The sequence below is a fragment of the Mus caroli genome, unplaced genomic scaffold (genome assembly GCF_978045245.1).
Source record: "Mus caroli unplaced genomic scaffold, Mus_caroli_1 scaffold_11, whole genome shotgun sequence".
Classification (NCBI taxonomy): Eukaryota; Metazoa; Chordata; class Mammalia; order Rodentia; family Muridae; genus Mus; species Mus caroli.
Genome location: NW_028227266.1, coordinates 54537284 through 54559265, shown reverse-complemented (window position 1 = coordinate 54559265; position 21982 = coordinate 54537284). Strand labels below are relative to the sequence as shown.

The 21982-nt window shown below is 44.2% G+C and overlaps 1 protein-coding gene across 4 annotated transcripts in view; it reads left to right on the top strand.

Annotated features, from left to right (window-relative positions):
• Peak1 (pseudopodium enriched atypical kinase 1) overlaps window positions 1–21000 on the top strand; it is a 219129-nt gene extending 198129 nt beyond the window's left edge. For all 4 annotated transcript variants that reach the window (XM_021173067.3, XM_085844652.1, XM_085844653.1 and 1 more), the window contains one exon: window positions 14497–21000. In XM_021173067.3, coding sequence (XP_021028726.1) covers window positions 14497–15660 — 1164 coding nt within the window. In that variant the 3' untranslated portion in view covers window positions 15661–21000. The remainder of the gene's footprint in view (window positions 1–14496) is intronic.
• Window positions 21001–21982: the final 982 nt, after the last annotated feature.

Below are 21982 nucleotides of genomic sequence, written 5' to 3'. Positions count from 1 at the left end.
TATCCATCAGAGGCCTCAGCACCATCTCCTTTAACATCTGCATTTGCTGAAGTTGTCACTTAACACTTATCCAGGGTTTTTCTAACATGCATTTTAAATGCTTTCAGCATCTACTTAGTTCTAAGGCTGCTTCTGGAAAATTCTTAACTATTGTTGGAATGGCACTTCCACAGTTTTTGTTTACTTAAGCTGATAGAAAACTGTCATAGACTCCACAACTTAATTCTCCAAATCTAGAGTCTGGAAAATCCAAGGTCATGGTTGCGACTGGCTTGGTTTCTGGTGAAGGTTTCCATAGGCATCAGAGACAGCCACCTTTCGATGCATTTGACATCACAGAAAAAGCAGCTGAGCCTGCAGGTGTCTCTCTACTATGAGGATATCCCTGACATCAGATCAGGCTCCCGCTCGTAACTTAACCGTGATCATCTCCTTATAGCCCTTGTCTCTCAGAGACGATACAATCCATAACCAGTGTTGATGTTGCTCTTTGTTCTAAAATGACTGGTTTTAATTTGGAACTTCTACTGAATTTGAAGATTTTTTTTCCTGTCACTTATTCTAATTTTTCTTCATCATGAATAACTTTATTTGGATTTATCTAAAACTAAAAGACATTTTAATGCAAAATAAAGAGCTTTGAAGTCATCTGGGCCCACATTCTGAAATTTCTCTCTATTATTAAACAGGTCAAGGAACTTTTCGTTTTTAACATCAGTAGAAACTGACTGCCATGCCTACCTCATAAAATTGTTATAATGCACATGGCTAGGTAGTGAAACTGCTTTCATAAACTATGGAGTGCATGTAAAATACAATGAAATAATGTATTGTTGGTAGCAGAACAGGGACAGCAGTCCACACTGTATGTATAGGTTACTCATTAGTATTCTTTAATAGTAGGCATTAGCCTCAGAATATTTAGATCGGTTCTATACTTAGATATTTCCTTTCTCATTACTTCAAAGATGTAAACACCCTTTTTTCTTAAGATTATAACAGAATGCTACAAAATGTAGCAACCTCAAGAATTGCATTGATATCAAAATTAGAAACAAATTAAGCTCCTGATATTAAGAAAACGGTTTAATAAATTAAAGCACATTATCCCAATTAAATGTTTGTAACCATTATAATTGGTGACTATAAAGACTATATAAGATGAAAAATGTTTATTTTAAATTGTCCTAGAATACCAAACAGTAGGAGCACACCTTTGTTTAAAATGATCTATAGAAGTATTCCGTTAAATCCGATGTGAGAGTGATGGTCATTAGGGGTGACTTTGATTTTGTTGAAAGATAATATTGTGATTGTTCAGTGGCAGGGGCAGACTCGAGCATTTGAGGTTGTAGATCGAACATGGAGGTGCCTAAGAGCACAGGTACCCTTAGTTAGCCTTGTTCCTCACCTCTGTCGTCCTGTCCTCTAGCATAACTTAGAAATAGTTCCCACTTCATATTCCTCGGCTTTTGCACATGCTGGCTCTTCTGTCTGCACTGCCCTTCTCGTGGGAGACAGTGTGACTCAATGAAGAATTTCAGCCTTCTGATCTACAGATGACCTACTCCATAGCCACCTGAGGGGTCCTCACTAACAGAGCCATCTCCTTACCTACAGAATCAGAATTGCTGGCAGTGAGCTCTGGGAAACCACATTTATAGCAGCAACCCCCACGGTGGTTTCCATATAGAATTTCTGAGGCCTTATGACAAAGTAGTTAAGAATGAGGTTTTAAACTCAGAAGAACTTGGTTTACCTTAGAGTTCAGTTGCAAACTGGCTATGTTTCTTTAGCCTTGTACATGCCTTTTCTAAGTCTAGTGTCTCTCTGTAAAGTAGAAAACCATTTACTCTTAGGTCTTATATTTAAGACTTACCTATCTTCCCCTGTCACTGTAGCCAGGTCTATAACAAGAAGCTCCTTAAGCTTAAGCGGGGAGGACTTATTTTGACTCACTGCCTGAGATTTCAGTCTGTCATGGAGGGAAGGCTTTATGGCTAGAGCAGCTTGTGACTCTGGTGGCAGAAATATGATGCTACTTACTCACACCTCACCAAACCAGAAAACAGAGAGAGGCTAGAAACAAGACTGGGCTATAATCCTCCAGGCCCATCCCCTAGTGACCCACCTCCTGCAGTGAGGCCCTCATGCTACAAGTTCTGCAACTTCCCAGCTATTGCCATGTGCCAGTGCAGAGAGCCGAGCCTCTCTGTGCTCATCTCCTTATCCATGAGAGCTGCTCTTGCCCTGGCCTCCTTACCCAGCTCTAACCACTTCCAGCCAGTGACCAAATATACCGTGTCATAGGCCACATGCCCATGTGAAATTTCCTGTCTTGAAATTTCCAATCAAATTGGTTTTGTTACTTTTGAATTCATCTTTACCCAAATTTTGGGGACATAGGCAGAATATAACCAGATTCTTAGCCAGCATGTGACATAAAGGGCATCTTGTCCCATTCTCAATAGAGAATGTTTCCCTCTGCAACTTCATGAGCCTGGCTACATTTCAGTTGACATTCTGGTCTCCTGAACTCCCAACCAGACTAACTCACTAAATTGTGTATATTACCCTCACCTATTGACCTCTGCTTACAAAATCCTGGGTTTCTCTGGCCTGTAGCTCCCAAACGTCCACATTCCTCACAAACTTGTTCCAAAGAATGAAGAGATCAACTTCCTCCCAGAAGCTACCCTTCTCACTGTTTTTTAGTTTGTTTGTTTGTTTGTTTGTTTGTTTTTCATCAGTTACATTTTCCCATTGTTAGAAGCAACTACCAAAGCAGAAGGAACTTAGAGGGGAAGGGGATTTATTTCGGCTCACAGTTTGAGGATATACCAGCCCATCATAACTGGAAGGCATAGCAATAGGAGGGGCCTGCAGTGGTGGTAGCAGGAACCTGATGTTGCCTGCTCATATCTTGTTAGATTAGCAAACAGAACAATGAGCAGGGCTGGGCTGTAAACTTCACTGTCTTCCCTGCAATGACCTCCTTCCTCCACTGAAGCCTCACAAAAATTCTACAGTCCCAAACAGCTCCAATAGCATCCCATGGTTGAATGCATGAGCCCATTGGAACATGTCACAGTCAAACCATAATGAAGCCATTGTGAGAGAAGAGGGTTACAGGATATGTGGGCATGGTTGGCAGATGCCTGTGGTCCCAGCACTTGAGAAGCTGAAATAGGAAGACCCTGGGTTTCAGCCCAGACTAGACTATACAGCTAGACTCTGTCTTTAAAAAACCCACAGAATTTAATATATGCATGATATTATCACACTAAGTTGTACAAATAAGCAGTAATTCCATTACACAATATAGAAACATTTGTGTGTCTCTTACCCACCATTACTTTTGACATCTACTGCAAGGACCATGGCTTTTTAATTCTTATGTGCTTAGAACCTAGTACAATATATAATAATGGACATTTGGTAAAATATTTCATGACCTTTCAGAAGAAACAATATAAAACATGATATTTTTGTGGGTTTACATCAATACATATGCATAAGGCAAGTCTTTGCCTTCATAGAGCTTGTAATTCAGTGAGAAAGCCAAAAGCATAACTCTTTAAATAAGACAGATTATAATGAAGACTCAAACGGGGGGGGGGGGTAATGCAAAATTAATGATTTGGTGAAAATTATAGTGGGAGGGGCCCCAAAGAATGCAAGCTGGGACTCACTGGTGTGTTATTGCAATAGTCTAGGTAATTTTGAGTCCACCCACACTGCAGCAGGACAAAGGACAAGAAGGGACATGTGGTTCAGAGCTGCCAAAGGTGTGAGCCTTGTCTAGTAAGTGCTAGACGTACGATGAAGGCAGCAGTCATAAACTTCTAGGAAGGATAACCCCCAAAGGATGGCAGTGCCATTCAGTGATACATGACTCCAAGGGATGCGTTGTCTGTGAAGCATGCAAATGACAGCCAAGGCAAACAAGCTCAACAGCTAAACACAGAGCTTGGGCTTCATAAGAAACGTGAAGCCTAGAAAAAGTTTTCTCGTCCCCCAGTATCTTGATTTAATTCAGACTAAATGGGGTGTATGAGACTGTTAGTGGAAGGATCTGTAATGTGAGAAAAAGCCTACATACATAGAGATGCGACTCAAAGCAGGAACAATTGGGACCCTAGCCACAAAATGCATAGTCCCCAGGCTGAGAGCTTGAGCCTATTTCAAGACAAGGCTATGTGTAATAGTGGGGTTGGACACCAACCCAGCAAATTAGAGGGATAAGAAATGGGGAGGCTGTGAATGTAGTCAACTTTTAATAAAGTAAGTGCCTTAGTAAAGGAAAAAGCAAAACTGGCTCCCACACAATCGGTCACCTTCAGTTCCCTGTTTTATTCCTCATCCATGGTTTCTCTTATTCTGTCATCTTGGCAGACTACCACCCAGCAGACCAGACTGTCTGGGTGAGCTGCACATTGGCTGGACTCCAGCCCCTAACTTACTTCCCTGGTCTCTAAATAAAGATAAATGTAAGATTAAACTTGAACTAAACCTCCCTGCTATCCAAGTAAAATCTCCATTGCCTTCTTTGTCTTTCAAAGAATCATAGCAGCCACTAGCCAATTATCCTAATAGACTAAGGTCAGTTTTAGAAGGGCCTTCGTCATCTGTTACTAAAGGAAATGGAGGCCGGAGAGGATGGCCTGGTTTGGAGAGACACCAATTTCATGGCAGGCTGACTCCTGACTCCTAAGCAGTACCTCTCCCATTATTGTACTTGAGCCAGTAAGCTAGCCCCTTGTGTAGTGCCTTTTGCCTAGAAGAAATTGGGTAGATACCTGGTAGATTATTGCTTGGTCTCATTAAGACTTTTTTTTTTATTTACCTCAATGAGATAATCTTTGACCAAATGCTGTCATGAAAGACCATGTGTTAAATTTAGATGAAGTTACTTTAAAGAAGTTGTTTAATTCTTCACATATATAAAAATGCAACTAACTTTCTGAATGTTTTCCCCCAAGAAGTTCAAAGTTGAGATGGTAGGAGTCTTCTCTTTTCATAGTACAGGTCTTTGTTCTCAATGCCAGGTGATAAACAGCTCAGTAGACATGGGACTTTCCTGTTATACCAGCAAGGCTACTCACTTTCCTCCTACACCACAGCCTTGTTAAAAGCTTGTAATAAAGTTGAAGTAAATTGTGGAGACCAGTGCCTTTTATTGCACTTTTTACTCAAATCCCAATTTGTCTTATTTGGGTAGATGCTGAGAAAGCAAGACACTAAATGAAAAAGCATTACGGAGAATAGCTGTTATCGGTTGGAATTTACAACGAGCTCATACTATCTACACAGGCAGTTAATTACTAGCTTAGTAGTAAGGGAAAATCTAGGTGGGAAACCATTCCCACGTTCATAATTCAACACAAATATATCCAACATTGAAATGTAACAGAAAGTGGGTGACCAGTAGCCAGCTACACATACATGGCCATTCTAGATTAGTGGGCACCTCACTTCACGGCTCGATGCATGTAGAAGTGTCAGAGCCCCAGCTGGGAACTTGCTCAAAAGAAAGAACTTGGAGTCACAATAGATTGCCTAGAAAATCAGAGCTTTAATATTGATGAGGTAAGAGAACATATTGGGAATTACAAGTTTGGGTTCACGTTAATTGAATTCCTAATCTGGATCCTGAGCTCCAAGTCACAAATCAAATGGTAAAGACTTACACATTGCCTTCTCAAATATCTCCTAGGTTCCAAATGAGTTTCTTAGCTATGTGAACATTTTTGTAGTAATTTAAGCATTAAAATACCCAACCAGCCTGACAAGTCTCATAACAGATTCCTACAGTGTGGAGCCCTCAGCATCTACAGTGTGGAGGCCCAGACAGCTTCATATATTAACATTTCATCTATTTTGAAGGTTGTTGTAACATTGCCTATAGGGATGGGGTTGGGGATCTTACCTCTGTAACCAGAGGTAAGGGATACTCCTCAGCAGGCCAAGGAATTACTGTCAAGCAGTAATTGACCTCTATATCCTTAGACTATCAAACACTAGGTATCAGTTTAGAAATTGAGGTTTTCATTCTGCACACCCCCATTGCAGCTGTGCTTCTGTGTACTGCAACAGAACAGCCCAGATGGGAGAATGCATATGCTCTTCAGTGTTTCTCATTGTGTCCATCTACAATTCACTCCCTACAATATCCATCTCACTTAAGGCTCACTGAGGCACTGTAAAACTCGTAGTGTGAGAAGGAAATGAGATTCCCTGCTGATAAAGTGGAAGAAGGCTGAAGGCACACTGGGCCCATAATGGAAAAATAAAAGCTAATGTAGGCTATTTTTGAAGAGTCCTGCATTTTGTAATTATTACTTTCTTTGGGGAAAAGAATAGAAAATTGAGTAGAATGACGAAGGACCTTGTCGTTCTGTAGTTCTGTTCAGTATAAAGTTGGTGAGTCTCTAGGGCAGACTCCACTCAGCAGACAGCTAGCATTGATCCAGTTTTCCTCAATCGTGTAGTCAGATCAGTCATGAGCATTGATTACTCAGGTCTGTCTGCTACTGCCCCCTCCCCATTATTTTGCCAACTTCCATCTGTTTCATGAAAGCTGTTCGTGTACTCTAGCTGCTCTGGGCAAATAAACAATATAGCCACACTGGATTCAGTGTAGCTTTTTCTTGGTGTTTTGTATAGGTAAACATGTTCTGTGTGCCTTGTTCTCTGTTAGGCCCTGAGATACAAGTGTCTGTTCTTAAAGTGGACCAAAAAAATCAGCCAACTATAGTAAGAAAGATGTCCAGACAGAAAGGGTACAACAGGCATGGAAGACTGGCTACAGACAGACAGACCACCATGGTAAGAATGAATGGAAAGGGGGCAGGAAATACAGTTGTGAAGAGAGACTGCTAGGTTATCTAAATAGGTATGTTATAGCAGATTTTTAAAGATGCCTTTGCTCCCTGTGAAAGTTATTTTTTAAGGGAATTCATAGGAGAAGCAAGGAGTCCCATTGGAAAACCTTTGTGGTAGTCTAGGAAGGCAGTAATGCTAACAGTAGAGGTGAAGAAAGGACAATTTAGGAATAAAATCAGTAGGAGCTGTAAATCAGTTGGACATAGGGCATAAAGATGGGAAAGAAGTCCAGAGTGAACTTGATGTTGGAAAACAGGAAACAGAGCCAGGTAATGGAGCCACTCACCAGGAACAGAGAAGGCCAGAGAGTGAGGGTGCAAAGGGCTCAGGTTTGATTGTACTGGATATTAGGAATTCACAGGATAAGGCAACACAAATTATTCAGCCAGTGTTTACAGTGTGAGAGTCAGAGACATAAATGTGGTTTACAAATGCAGGTATGTGGTCAGCAGCCTACATAAGGGGGTGTGTGCAGAACAGAATGTTGAGTGAACACTAGCAGTTCAAGCCACCTTTGGGACAAAGAATCAAGAGATAGTAAGTGACCAGCTTACATATCATACTCACGCCACTCCCATCCCCCATGTCTCTGTTTCTTGTCTTAAATTCAAAGGGCAGCAGACTGGAAGGTCTACTTTACAGGTAACAGACAGTGAGGGCATTCTGGAAGGGTCAGTAATGATAGGCGTGTGCTGTCTTTTCCTTCCCAGCTGCTCATACTGTGGCTTTGCAGTCATGGCCCCCTACAGTCTACTTTATACAAGTTAGCTGTCTGGGTTGACATTCTTATTACAAACATAAATGCTTTATAATGACAAATTTGCCTCAAAGGTATGCAGAGCAGTTGCCATGAGCAACACATGAAATGAGCCCCTGAACTGAAATGAATGTTTGGAATTAAACTTTTCAGATTATGTGCGAGGAGCCATTGTCCAGCTCAGATCCCCTGCTGGGACCAGGCTGTGTACATGTTGTGTGTTTGACCCGGGTTTAAGAAGGTCTTGAGAGAGGGTAATCTGACCCTGATTATGGCTTTGGTTTTTTTGTTTTGTTTTGTTTTGTTTTGTTTTTTGGTTTTTTTTTTGTTTTGGTTTTTTTGGTTTTTTGGTTTTTTTCCATTTCCCAGCAGATAACTCGTCAGTGGTTGAAGTATCCCTACCCTGTATTTGGAAATCTTGTCAGATGGCTTTCATCCGACAAGTGGTGGCCAGTGCTGTAGAAGCATCAGCCATGCTGGCCTGCTTAGTTAATAGCAACAAGATACTGTTCCTCCCCTGTGTATTTTGTCAACTCAAACATGTACCCATTTTCCCTTCAAGCCCCTGCTTTTGCAACTGTACATTATGTCGTGTAGAGATCAGCTAGCTACCCATTGTAATGGTCCCCTGATCCTTCTGGGGAGGAGGGATCAAGCTGACATGCCCAGTGAGCATGAAACCCCTGCACCCAAGGAGGACTCCTAGCCAGCTTCTGCTCTTCTCATCAGCTGCTCCCTTTACTGAGTGAACTCGGCATCGCTAACGCTGATGATTCAGAGACAGAGAGAGAGACAAACAGGCAGGCAGGCAGGCAGACAGACAGACCATGGTATATTTTTCCCACATTCAGCAGCTAGATTTTGTTCTGCTGCAATGTGTTCTGTGCTTGGATGCTGATATTATAGCTCCCTCTAGTGTTTCTGGGGTGCAGTCCCTCAGTTCTTCAGTTGGAGAGACTGTAGACAAACACAGAATCTGCCCAAATTGACAGCATTTTAAAAAGGCTTTCCCATAGTTTTCTCTTGTTGGGAATGTGAAATTTTCCTCATTCTGCTGTTGGTTCAGAGCGTGGGAGATGGGACCAGGATCCCTGTGGGAATAGTTCTTCTGAGGGCTCCTTGAGATGCCCCTGTTCAAGCCAGCTAGCCTTATAAGGAAAGAGTGGGAATTCTGTTCAAAAGAGAGAGATGAAAACGAGAAGCTGAAAAGTTTATGTTATCCCAAGTAGAGAAAATATTGGGTAAAGGAATTTAAAAAAAAAACCTGGCAGTAAGAACTTTGTCCATTTATTCTGGAAAGAGTGGTTTGTTCTCCAAAATAACTTTTGGGCTAGAAATTTATCATCTGAAGTCAGATCATTTTGAGGTATTTTTCTAATCTAAAGGAGTCAAGTTATTAATATTTGAAAAATGGCTACTATGTAGTACATAGAATAATATAATATTCCTGCCTAAATTAACATCATTGCAGCCTCTATAATAAAGATTTATGAGCTACCTATCATGTGAAATCCTATTATGGAAATCTCCACAAGTCCATGTTTGGGTTGTAACCGGCTTCACGGTTATAAACCAATTAAAAGCACAGTGCCTCTCCTCTCTCTCCTGCTCTTTCTTCTCTCGTTTTCATTTGCCCTTAAACCAGATTGACCCATTATTCTTCAGCCTGTCTGTGTAAATACAGAGATAAGGAAGTGCTACCTACTCAGCTTGCTCTCTGCGCAGGCCATTTCCCTCCCAAGCATCCAAAATAGTGGAACAATTTATCACTTCTTCTGTGTAAGTCACTCCAACCCTTTATCTCAAGTTGATCTATGAAGCCAAACATAAATTCTAGTTGTAGAACCCATGTTCTTATCTACGCCCAAAACTTTGGAAGACTTGATAAAAATATGTATGACTGCCTCTGTGTGTACATGCAGATAAATTTAAATATCACAGGATAGGCTATCTCCTTTACATTTGATCTTGAACCACCTAATGGTGAGGTTTTTCTTTTTCTTTTTTCTTTCTTTTTTTTTTCAGTGTAAATTGGCATAGTAAAAAGTAAAAATTTAGTTAAACCATTTTCTCTTAGAACTAGGATGGCTTCCTTGGACTAGAACATAATGCTGATCTTGGCATCGATGGTGGTGACCTTAGCTAGGTGTAGTGACCACAGGTATATGTAATCCCAGGACTATATGTAGCTATATGTAATCTCTAAGGGAGGATTACTTCAGGTTTGAGATCAGTCTGAGCTCCATAGTGAGTTCCAGGCCAGACTGGATCCTTCATAGGACACTATCTTAAAAAAAAAAAAAAAACCAAGAAAACCTTTACTGTTAGCTGTCCTCCCTTGGACCAGCAGTCAGCGAGCCCCGGTGCTGTGGCAGGTAGCTCTCAGAACCTAAAGGAAAAGGAGCACCTGGACATTTGCACACACCCTACAAACAGTGTCATTTCCTTTTACCTTGTCCTCTTTGAAAAACTACAAAGATTCTGTATGAGTGCATCCTTTTTAATATTTCCAAGTGATCTGACTGGCTATCAGCATTACATTTGTGTATCTCAGTCGCGTTTAGATGTCCTCAGTATACTTGATCCCATTTCATCTCTCCAGCTGCCTGTGAGGTAAGGTTTCCATATTCTTTCTGTTGTTTGCTTTATGAGGCAGACTGAGACCCAGAGGACCTGAATGAGCATGCCCAAGGATACTCAGCTATTGGCAAGGCTAAATCCCAGACCTAAGTCCTTGGGAGTGTCCTTTCTGTAACATGTCAACTGAGTTTAATTTTCAGTCTCATTCAGCCAAGCTCAATGATATTTGATAGACGTTTCAAAGACTGAAGAGTTGGGACCCTGGAACCTCCATTTCAGCAGGCAATATGATACTGAGAAAATTATAAACTGCCAATGAGTTTAATGGCACCTGTGCCAGATCCAAGCCCCATACAACTAAGTTATGGCACATATAGGATTTTAAATACCCGGTGACACATAAACGTGAAGCATTGCCATCAGTGCATTATAGAAGGAGTGCCTGTGATTGATGAGAATACAGGATACAGTGCACTGCATGTGCTCCAGACTTGGAGGGCTTTCCAAAGATAGGATTTTCTGAAAGATGGATGTTTGAACTTGAACTCTGCCCGAGAACATCCTATTTCAAGATGTGAAGTTTGCTTTTAAAATAAATATAAAGCATTTTTTAAACTGATTAGGTAAGTATGTGGCAGAAAACTTGAAAGACCTTGTTTTTGGATATTTCAGTACATACATGTGGACTCATTTCCATACATGGACCAGTGCTATCAAGTCTCTAATTGTAATAAGCATAGGCTATGAGCAAGAGATGCTCTTTTCCCCCAAGGCCCCAGGGCCTTTTTTCTTTCATTTTTAATATCTTTATGAATAGACATCAGTGCATGCTGCTTCTCTAAGCTGGAGTTCCATCTGCATCTCCCAAGAGAATTGCAGTTTTCTTTTTAAGTAAAATGAATAAAATAATTTTTTAAAAAAAACACTTGTTCTTTTCCATATCACTGTAACAAACAAGCAGCATCCATACCCCCAAGAGCATATATTCCTGGAGTCTATGGTACCTGAGGGGTGTGGTGTCCCTGCTGAATAGGCCGTGCTGGTCTGTGAACTAGGGGTAGACTGCATCTGCACTCTCTGAACCTCCAGACCCCTCTGGGGTGATCTCACGTGTGTACGACTTTCATGTCCCCTTGAGATCAAAGTTTCTCCTTGAGTCACACCTGCTTTGCATAGACTTCCTTCTGGAAGATCTTAGTGCCTGATGTTGGTATAAGGGGGCAGTTAAAAGTGAGCATTCTTAATGGAGATGGCCTAACAAGACCCTGGCTTCAATCCCTAATAATACAGAAAAGGGCACAGGGGTCTGTAGGATGTGGGGGGTGTAGAGGAAAGAGAGGGAGGATGAAATAGCCTGCATCTGGCCAGAGTTACTCCTGTGCTCCTCCTGTGCCACATGCTTTCCACTCGGTCCCAGGTGGGCATCTAAGCCACTGACCCCACTTGGTGGGGGGTGGACAAGGGCCAGCCCCTGATACCAGGGGCCCCAGGGATACGGGAGAGAGGGCAGAGGGAGAGAGCCTGTCTGGTCCATGGCTGGAGCACAGGAAGGCCTTCCATCGGGAGATTAGAAACAGCTCATTAGGAAGAAAGCCTATTCCACCATCCAAGCACAGCAGGCCTTGATGAACAGAGAGAGTCTGTGGTTTTAGAGCTTTATTGTAGAAAGGTAGGGGGAAGGAGAGAAGGTAAAAGAGAGAGACCAGCCATGGCCAAGAGGAAAGAAGGGGGAAAGGAAAGAGAGAGAAGAAAGTCTAGGGTAAGAGGTTAGAGAGAGAGAGCGGGAGGAGAGAGTGAGAGTGTAAGAGAGTGAGGAAAGAGAGTTAAGAGGAGAGAGATGGGGCCAAGCAGCCCCTCTTATGGTGGGACGTTATCTTGTTGTTGCTAGGTAACTGGGAGAAGTCTAGCCTGAAGGTCAGAAGCTTGGGACATTGAGTACATGACTAAAATCCACAGCTTCTCCTGTGGGGGCTGTGAGGACGGTAACTTCAACAGGGGATTCCAGGAGACATGAGGGAACGCCTTCCATCCCATGTAGGTGAACTATCACCACTAGGTTTCACCGGGGTTCCACACCTCAGCTCAACTGGAGACCAGACTGTCTGTGCATAGCCCATTGCCCCACAGGGAACGGGATGAGAAAGAGCACCAGGCTTAGAAATTCCTACAGAATGTAAGAGAACATTTATTGTGCTAGTTGTGTTGTCTTCTAGGTACACAAAAGATAGAGCAGAACCAGCTTTGGCATTGCAACACACTCAACTCTGCAAACTGCTAATGTTTATCTGGACGCTTATCCTTTCTTATTTGGAAAAACATAAACTGGACATGCAGCCTTCTTGGTACTAAAACATTCAAAATCCTTTCTTCTGGCTCTTTGAAATTAAATAGTGTATTATCTATAATCATCATACTGTACAAAACATCTGAATTCATGCCTCCAACCTATTGTTTACAGCTGCTGCTCAGCCATCCCCAGCCTTTGATAACCACTAGCTCCCTCCAGCTTCTATGAGACCATTCTTAGAGGGAGGGTCCACATCTGACTGAGATCATACTGTTGTTTGTATGAGCCTGGTTTATTTCACTTTAGCAAATCATCTCCACCTCCATCCTTGTCATCACAAAACACAGACTGTTGTTATTTTTTATGTATATGTACCGTAGTTTATTTATCCAGTCAGTAGTTAATATCATTTCCATTTCTTGCCTATCAATAGTAAATGGTAGAATACTGATGTTCCTTCGACAGTACTGCTTCCGTTCCCTGTGACTATGCAGTGAATGTGTGAGATCACGTGGTGGCTCTGTTTCTCATTCTTTGAGGCTCCTCTCTGACTGTTCTCCTTTCTGTTCTCACCAGCAGTGTGCACCATGAGGTTCTGTTTCTCCACACTTTTCACCGGCGCTTTTTTTTTCTTTCAGTGACAGCCTTGCTTTTTTTTCTATGATTTGTTTTTGCTACTTTTTAATTATGTATATGGGAGGGGGGGTGAGGTGTTTCTATCTGAGTTCAAGCACCCTCAGAGCCCAGAGGCAGCTGGTCCTCCTGGAACTGGAGTTACATATGCTTGTGACCTTCATGGCATGTGTGCTGGGAACTGAACTCAGGTCCTGCACAACAAAAGCTAGTATTCCTAACTGCTGAGCAACCTCTCCAGCCCCAGGAACAGCCAGCCGTTCTAATGGAAGTGAGGGATGTGGTTTGCTTTGCCTTTCTCTGGTGTGTGTGTGTGTGTGTGTGGGTGTGTGTATGAGTGTATGTCTGTGGAGGGTGTGTATGTGTGTGTGTGTCCCATTGTATGCCTTGTGCTAATTTTAATTGAATTATTTGCATTTTAGTGATTTTTGTTGTTGTTTTTGGTTGTTGGTTGGTTAGTATTTTTTTATTTTGATTTTTGTTTTGTTTGTTTTTTCGAGACAGGATTTCTCTATGTATCCCTGGCTGTCCTGGAACTCACTCTGTAGACCAGGCTGACCTTGAACTCAGAAATTCACCTGCCTCTGCCTCCCAAGTGCTGGGATTAAAGTCGTGCGCCACCACTGCCCAGCTATTTAGAATTCCTAATACATTCTGAATAGCCCCTTATCAGATATGTAGTTTCAAATATATCTCCCATTGTTATGTTTTCAGTCTGTTTTCTTTGTGATACAGAAGTTTTTTAGTTTGATGTAGTCTCTAATGTCTATTTATGCTTTTATTACTTATCCTTTTAGAGTCTTGTACACAATTTCTTTCCTGATCCAACATCCTACAGTCTTTTCCCTGTTTCTCCTGGTTTTATAACTTCACAGTTTGAGGTTAAATCTTTAATTCATCTTGAGTTGATTTTGTAACTGATGAGAGCTTAGGGGTCAAGTTCCATTCCTCAGCATGCATACTTCCACTTTTCCAGCACCGTTAGTTGGAGCCCACAGTCTGAAGGGCTTGTATGAAAGCTGGAGGTGGTGCGCATAAGGCACTGAGTGCAGACTAGAGGTGGTGCACATAAGGCACTGAGTGCAGACTAGAGGTGGTGCACATAAGGCACTGAGTACAGACTAGAGGTGGTGCACATAAGGCACTGAGTACAGACTAGAGGTGGTGCACATAAGGCACTGAGCGTAGCCTTGAATGTGGGTCCATGAGAAACAGTAGTCACTTATGGGCTGGCTGCCCAGACCCTTTCTGAAGACTTACTGTGTTCCTAATGAGTCACCTTGCAGTTAATCACCCTCTGCACCTCGTGTGTCTGCTTATGGGAAGTCTAAGTGTGCCTCCTGCTCTCTTTCAGATCTGCAAGAGCAAAGCTAAGGAGTCTCAGCAGTATTACCATAGCCTGGCTGTCCGGCAGAGTCTGCCTGTGCATTTTAACATCCAGCAGGACTGCGGCCATTTCCTTGCTGAAGTCCCTAGTCGTCTGCTTCCCTGGGAGGATCCTGATGCTCCTGAAAAGGCAGAGGATGGCACTGAAGACAGCGAAGAAGAGGGGAAGGCAGAAACTTTGGGGGGAAATCCCGAGCCCTGCTCTGAAACAGAGCCATCCCAGAAAGAGAACCAACGAGTCACAAACAGGAAACAAAGAAGCCACGTTGTCGTCATCACCAGGGAGGTTCCCCATCTCACTGTGGCCGACTTCGTGCGAGATTCTTTGGCCCATCATGGGAACAGCCCTGACTTGTATGAGAGGCAAGTGTGTCTGCTGCTCTTACAGCTGTGCTCTGGGCTTGAGCACCTCAAGCCCTACCACGTCACTCACTGCGATCTTCGCCTGGAGAACTTGCTGCTTGTCCAGCACCAACCTGGGGGAGCTGCCCAGGGCCCTTCTCCTGCAGACCCTTGCCCCACCTTAGCTTGTCCCACAAGACTCATTGTGAGTAACTTCTCTCAGGCCAAGCAGAAGAGCCACCTGGTGGACCCCCAGATCCTCCGAGACCAGTCCCGCCTTGCCCCAGAGATCATCACGGCCACCCAGTATAAGAAGTGTGATGAATTCCAGACGGGCATTCTCATCTATGAGATGCTGCACCTGCCCAACCCTTTTGACGAGAACCCGGAGCTGAAGGAGAAGGAGTACACGCGCACAGATCTGCCTCGGATCCCTCTCCGCTCCCCGTACTCTTGGGGTCTACAGCAGCTTGCTAGCTGCCTCCTGAATCCCAACCCTTCTGAGCGCATCCTCATTTCTGACGCCAAAGGCATCCTCCAGTGTCTGCTCTGGGGCCCCCGAGAAGATCTCTTTCAAATCTTCACCACCTCTGCAACCCTCGCACAAAAGAACGCTCTGCTCCAAAACTGGTTGGACATCAAGCGAACCCTGCTGATGATCAAGTTCGCGGAGAAGTCCCTGGACAGAGAGGGGGGCGTCAGCCTGGAGGACTGGCTTTGTGCTCAGTATCTGGCCTTTGCCACTACAGACTCCCTGAGCTATATTGTAAAAATCCTGCAATACCGTTAATATGGCCCAGGCGTTGCTTTTATTGTTAAATATCTCCACCTTCCTCATGTTACCCTCGTGTCCCTGTCCTGGTATCCACTCAGAATTTAAGGAAAGGAAAGAAGCCAACTGCCACCCTTGTCCAGGGACATGGGCTCCATTCAGCAAGGTCACCTACAGCTTTCTACAGTGAGTGGCTGAGTGTTTCTTTACTGTACAGCAGTTCAGCTACACAAACATGCAGTCACCTTCCCTTGGAACATTTGTCATCCCAATAGTCTCACAAATGTGGGGTGAAAAATGAAAAATGCACAGCCATGAAGGAGCAGCTCCCGTGGAATGATCTCACCAAGCTGCGCCCACCTCTTCCATAACTCTGAAGCTCGCCTGCATTAACTAGCTAGCAGTACACGTCACCAACCTCAGCTGTCACCCACTAATGCTCTCACAGCAGATTCCTCTCCCTTGAAGGTATCAATGACCACCTCTTTTCCGGGAGGACATCCCATTATCCTTCTCGGCTCCATTGTAGTCACTGGGGACTAGCCTTTGCTCTGGCATACAGTGAAAGGAGGGGACCCTACATAGAGAGCCACCCAGCAGCCACAACCCTGCTGCCACTGCTTCACTGTCCTTCACCTTCACCCTGTCCCGCCTGCTGAAGTTTGGATTTATCAGCCACTTCTTGTGGCCCATTACAAAGCTGACCAAAGGTGGTATCACCGATGCCTCAGCAGGATGAAATATAGTCCAGAGATTATGAATAGTTGGCAGGATATGAAGAAATAATGTCCTTATGTGTGCAATTCTCCAGGGGCCCTCAGGGAACAGACTTTCAAGTACTGTTCTTTGATTCCTGTCAGACCTACCCGCATGGCAGCCAGGCCTGGTGGTGTCTGTGTGAGTCAGAGTTTCTCCCCCCACAAGCAGTAATTGGCCAGCTTCCTTCCATCAGTAAGCCAGTATTAACTAGTCTGCCAAATGCTGTCGGCAACAGCCCTGAGTGAGATGGTTATCCGTTTAGCATCACCGTCACCTTAGAAAGCTACCCGAAGCTGGCTATTGGAATGGCCGGAAGACAAGGGGAACGGGAAAGGCCACAAAGATGGCTGACCTGTTCCTCGGAGTGTGAGCCTCTTCCAGAAAGACTGCCTCCCAGAGTGAGTGGCACGTTGCTCCTAAGCCTCTGCAGTGGGTCTGGAGCTCGGCTCACAGGAAGGCTGATGGCTGCAGGGGGTGACTGAGAGTTGTTTCCCATGGAGCCCGTGCTCTCCCGTGAATTATGTGCAATTTTTGTATGTATTTTTAAGCTGTATATTACAGTGTTTATGTTGCAACTTTCCATGAGTGAGAACTGCAGAAGCCTTCCTGTCTTCCCTTGGCACATATTTGCGCTAAGAGGCGAGTGTCCTTTCCACCTGTGTGTGTATGTACACTCATGCGCTTGTTTTATTCAAAACTGTGAGTCTCTGTTTACTTCAACCTTGAAATCCCAAGAGTCACTTGAATGGTAAGTGAGTATGCGTGTGTAACCATATTGCATGCACATGCTGGAGCTAGGCTTCTGGGAAAGCAACCTACAGTGGGGTAGACAGACCCGTTCTGTATACCTTGCCAGTGAAGAAAACCCAGAAAGCCCTGATCCACCAGTGCCGAGTTGTCTTAAAGCCAAGACTGATTTTGTGCAGTATTATTTGGGTGGCACCTTAGTGGCCTTGGAAACTTGTAGACTTTTAACATTTTTAACAGCCTTTCACATGATTCACTTCTATCAAAAAGGATCAAAAAAAGAGAATGTATTTTATTATGCATTTTAAAAGAGAACAGTATGTGTGAGACTGCATATGGAGGATGGCTTGTGTTCCTGGCTAGTGCTCCAGACCCCCAGGAAAGAGAGCTGGTTGGCCCACAGTGTCTTGTGTCTCCTACACAGAATGACCATGGAGAGGGCAGCCATGAGTCATGGCTGCGCCATGCCCAGCAGGCTAGGGTTTGAGTCAGCTTACATAGCCCATGGTCACAGAACTCCCTGCCTAATGATGCACTGAACTGGCTACATAAAGACCACTGACCATGTCAGTGGGCACAGTCCTTCACTTTCCACAGTACTTGCAAATTGAGACATACCTTCTCCACGTCACGCTCATGGTGCCTTGCCCATGTAAATCTGAATGTTGACTATTTAATGAGGTTACATATTTAATGCAGAATGTTCCCTAGGCTCCTCTGTTTGTTCTGTCTGTAGAAATCTCTCTTTTTTTTTTCCTGTTATCTTAGATCCAGCCTTCTTTCACACTATAGTAGAAAAAGTGTGCACACTTCTGCTACCATTGTCTCACTGCATTGGTAAGCTGAGCATCCTCCCTCCACGTGACTCTCACTATTCTTACGACCGCACTAGTGAAGGACAAAGATGAAAACCGGCTAATAGGAAAAGAGCGTCCGACTTTCTAGAGACAGGAGTTAATTCTGTCTGGGGGATGGCCACAGAATGGGGGCAGGGAAGAAGGTGTCCAGGTTAGGTCAGAGCAGAGACAAGAACTACACTTCTAGGCAAGAAGTCCATCAGGTGGTCCTCTGAACATTTCTCAAATAACGAAATTCAGTCCATATAACATTGTCATAGCCACTGTACGTTTCCATTTAGATTCACTCACTAACTGGAAGGAAATCCTCCCCTCTGCAGCCACACACACACACACACACACACATTTTATATATACATATATTATGAATTTTGGAGTGTTACTAGTATAGCACTTGAAGTTTTCACAAGTAACATCTGTATTGACTGGATTCTTTTTTCTTTTCTATTAAAGTCTATGCCATAGATTCTTCCATTTCTGTTGAGAGTTTGAACAACTAAGCCCCACTGGAACTTTCCCTTAAGCCACATGGCCAGTCTCTCAGCACATGTAGGTACTAGAGAAACAGGACTGTGGCGAGAGCAGGCAAGAGCAAGAATCGCCGTCCCTCGGAGTGCCTTGTTAGCATAGTAGCCTAGCCATGGAGAGAATAGCCCCCCGTGCCCCAGACAGCTCTTGGGGAATGCATGCAGCCACATAGTGTGCAAAAGTTCACCGTAAAGGACAGCAGCTGATGAGCAAATGAACAATCAAACAGACATGGGGGGTAGGCCATGAAGTTCCTGAAAAATCACCAACCCCAAGGCACACGGATAGCAGAGGGCTTCAGGGGTTGTTCTCAGGACATGGACTGGATAAGGTCATAGGGGAGTGAGTGCCCCTCACCACTGGTGCTGAGGGCCAAGAAGAAAGTCCCTCAAGAACTAGTCAGCGCAGCCTCCCTTCATCATGCTAGGGGAGCCTTTTCTGCCTCTGAGCTCAGGGTGTTCATGAAGATGGGACTCTAAAGCTCTGGGAAGCCATGCCTCTAGGAGTAAAGCCTCTGCTATCAAAATCCCCATGCACGATCTTGAAGCCCACTCAGTAGTGGGTCATGCAAGCTTTCCAAGTTTGATTTATCCAGTATTGGGAAATCAGCAAATATTAGCTGGTAACCTACAGTGAGGATTTCCCATAGCCTTTACCTAGAGTGATCTGAAAAGATACAGGCTAGTCTCAAAAACCGGGATGGATTTAGGAGGCTTCATTATATTCTAAGTAATTCTGGGCTTATAAAGCATCCACACAGTGGGAAACAGGACAGAACTCGGCTCTCTGGGCCAGCTCTGGCATGCTTGTCATTTCTCTCACTAGTGGATAAGGATTGGGATTCTGGTCCAGCCTCGTAACTGAACAGAATGGCTGCCTATAAAACTGGGTTATTAGACTTACCTCATTGAAGCTCATTTTCTCAGAGGCTCAAAGTGCTGTGCTGAGACAAACTCAAGTGCACCGAAGCCCATCCACTCACGCTCACAGTGGTGCACAGGTGGGGACGCCATGGGAAGTCAGAAGAGCCATAATGCAGGACCCTAGACAGGTTATACCAAAGAAAACAAGCCTTCCTCATCCTGCTGCTGCTCAGATGATGGGGTGAGCTGTGACAGATGCCAGAGGAAGGGGCTTTGCAAACATTCCATGGTCAAGGTGTCCAACTGGTAAGTCCATCCCCAAACCAAAAAAATAAAAAGAAGGGTTCTCTGTTAGTTTCAAGCAGGCCATGTGTACGTCAGAAGAAAGGGTGTAGGGAGTGGCAGCAGCCAGAGCAGGTGGCAAAAAAAAAAAAAAAAAAAAATTCTCTGCTATCTTAAGAAGGAGCTTTTCACCAGCCCACTCTCACCACACCTGGCTAGTGCCAGACCTTATGCACGGGAGCACCACAGCTGTAATATCGAAGCTTGGGTTTATGGTGATTGGTTTTTTTTTTTTTTGTTTTTATTTTTGTTTTTTTTTTTTTCCTAAAAAGAGGTGCTGTCAAGAGATTTGTTTAAAGAACTCTTGGGAAATTTTCTTAACCCACCATACCATTGTATGAACCTTCCCACAAAGATGACTCTCACTCAGCATCCCCATCATCTAACATGTAAGTACCCAGACTGTCTAAGGTGCTATACAGCTGTTGCACACCCACCCCTGCAGCTGTTTTAAATTAGAGACTTCTGCATCAGCTGCCACTGGATGTTTTGCCCATGCAGATGGGCCACAGGGGTCTGCATTCTGAGCGTCCTTTATACATTCCCCCTTCAGCAGCCTCTATGTCTGTCCCTGTCCCTGCTTCCCATCCCATCTCACCCACCCCATGGTTTTTTAAATCAAGAAAGTTTCAGGGAATCAAAAGAGGTTGGGATTTTTTTTAACCCAGCAGAATTGCAGAGTTATATATTTTGCTATGAATATTGTTGTGGTACAGAAAATCCACTTTGCCTGTTGGTTTGTGGCAAGTCTGTGTGTCTGCACTCTTGATAACTTGAATGTCGAGCCAGCCCTATGGCTTCAATGTAGTGTTGTTGAAAGATTAAACCACACAGCTTCAGGAAGCCTACTCAAGTTGTTTCTTATTTCCCATCCCTGACCAGTTCTGGAGAGCGTTGTGTATAGACACTGGGCTGGGTTTTCTGTTCATGACACAGAGGGCATTTTGTTGGGAGGTGGAGGCAGAAGCAAGATGTCACCTGTCTCAGTGAATTGAATCATGACAGTCCTTATTCTAATATCACTAATTCTCCATGGCACTGCCCTCATTCTGCTTTGGGAAATCTTGTTTCCCTTCCTTCAGCGCTTTACCCATCTCCTCTCGTATTTTACAATTGTATGAATCAATAACAGGTCCCTGTGTCACCAGTGGCGCCTCCCTTTGGTTTGCTGTGGTACTTTGCTGTGTACTCTGTGGCCTCACGTTACTGTGTAAATAAATTCCGTTTAATATACACTAAAAACCAGACTTGAAGTGCATGTCCTTCCGGTGGCTTGTCCATAGAAACATGCTGGCGTGGGTCTAACTGCAGATACAGCTCTCTTATTCATTCCCAAGATGGCTTCCTGTTCTTAAAACAGGCTACAGTAGGTAGCTTTTCGCCAGCATGCCCTCTGCCCTCTGGACTCCATTTCCTACCGACAGACTCTTTTCTCTTCAGTGCCTCTGTAATTTGAGAAAAGGAGGGCTCCAAGAGCAAGTGGCTAACTCCTCAGGTTTGCTGGGTAAGATCGCCCCCTGGTGCCCAGACACTGCAGGCTGCCTGGTTAGAGAGGCTTGGCTAGCAGCTGATTTGACTGACTCCTCCAGCAGGAAGTCAGGCTGCGGAGACAAGCCTGTACACCATCATCTACAAAATCAGGCCTGCCCTTAAGGTACATTTGTCACAGGAGACATCCTTCCAGAGGCAGCCGACAGGTAACAAAAAAGGAGCCTGTCTGGTTTAGGCAAAAAGACAGCAGTGAGCAGTGACAGTCACTGCTGCTGCTAACATTGTTCTTAAGTTCTATCCCAGAAAGGTAGTTTCCAGGCTTGGGTTTTATGTTGCTGAGGTACAAACTCCATATGAATGTGCACTCTAAGCTGTGTTTCCTGCATCCAGGAGGAAGAGTCAACAAACTGACCAGATGTTGCCCAGGCTTTGCATACAGCCTGGGCTTGAGCAGTGTAGGGCACAGAGAATGTGGTGCAATGATTGGGTAACTGCCCAACACTAGTGCTATATGAGTAGCCACTGGGGACCTAAAAGGCTATGGGCTCTGGAGGTGTAGGCCAGTCATGGTTGGCTTAACCTGAGTCCAGGGGAGGCAAGGGTCAGCTAGAGGAGATGGACCCTTGTCATCAGCATTCCTGCAGAGTCACTTTTCAACCCATGCTATGGGGAAGCTGATTTCTTTCCTACCTGGAATATGCAGGCCTCTGCAGCCCTGGGGCCCCTACATGTGTGCTCTCCCCAGCCCGACCA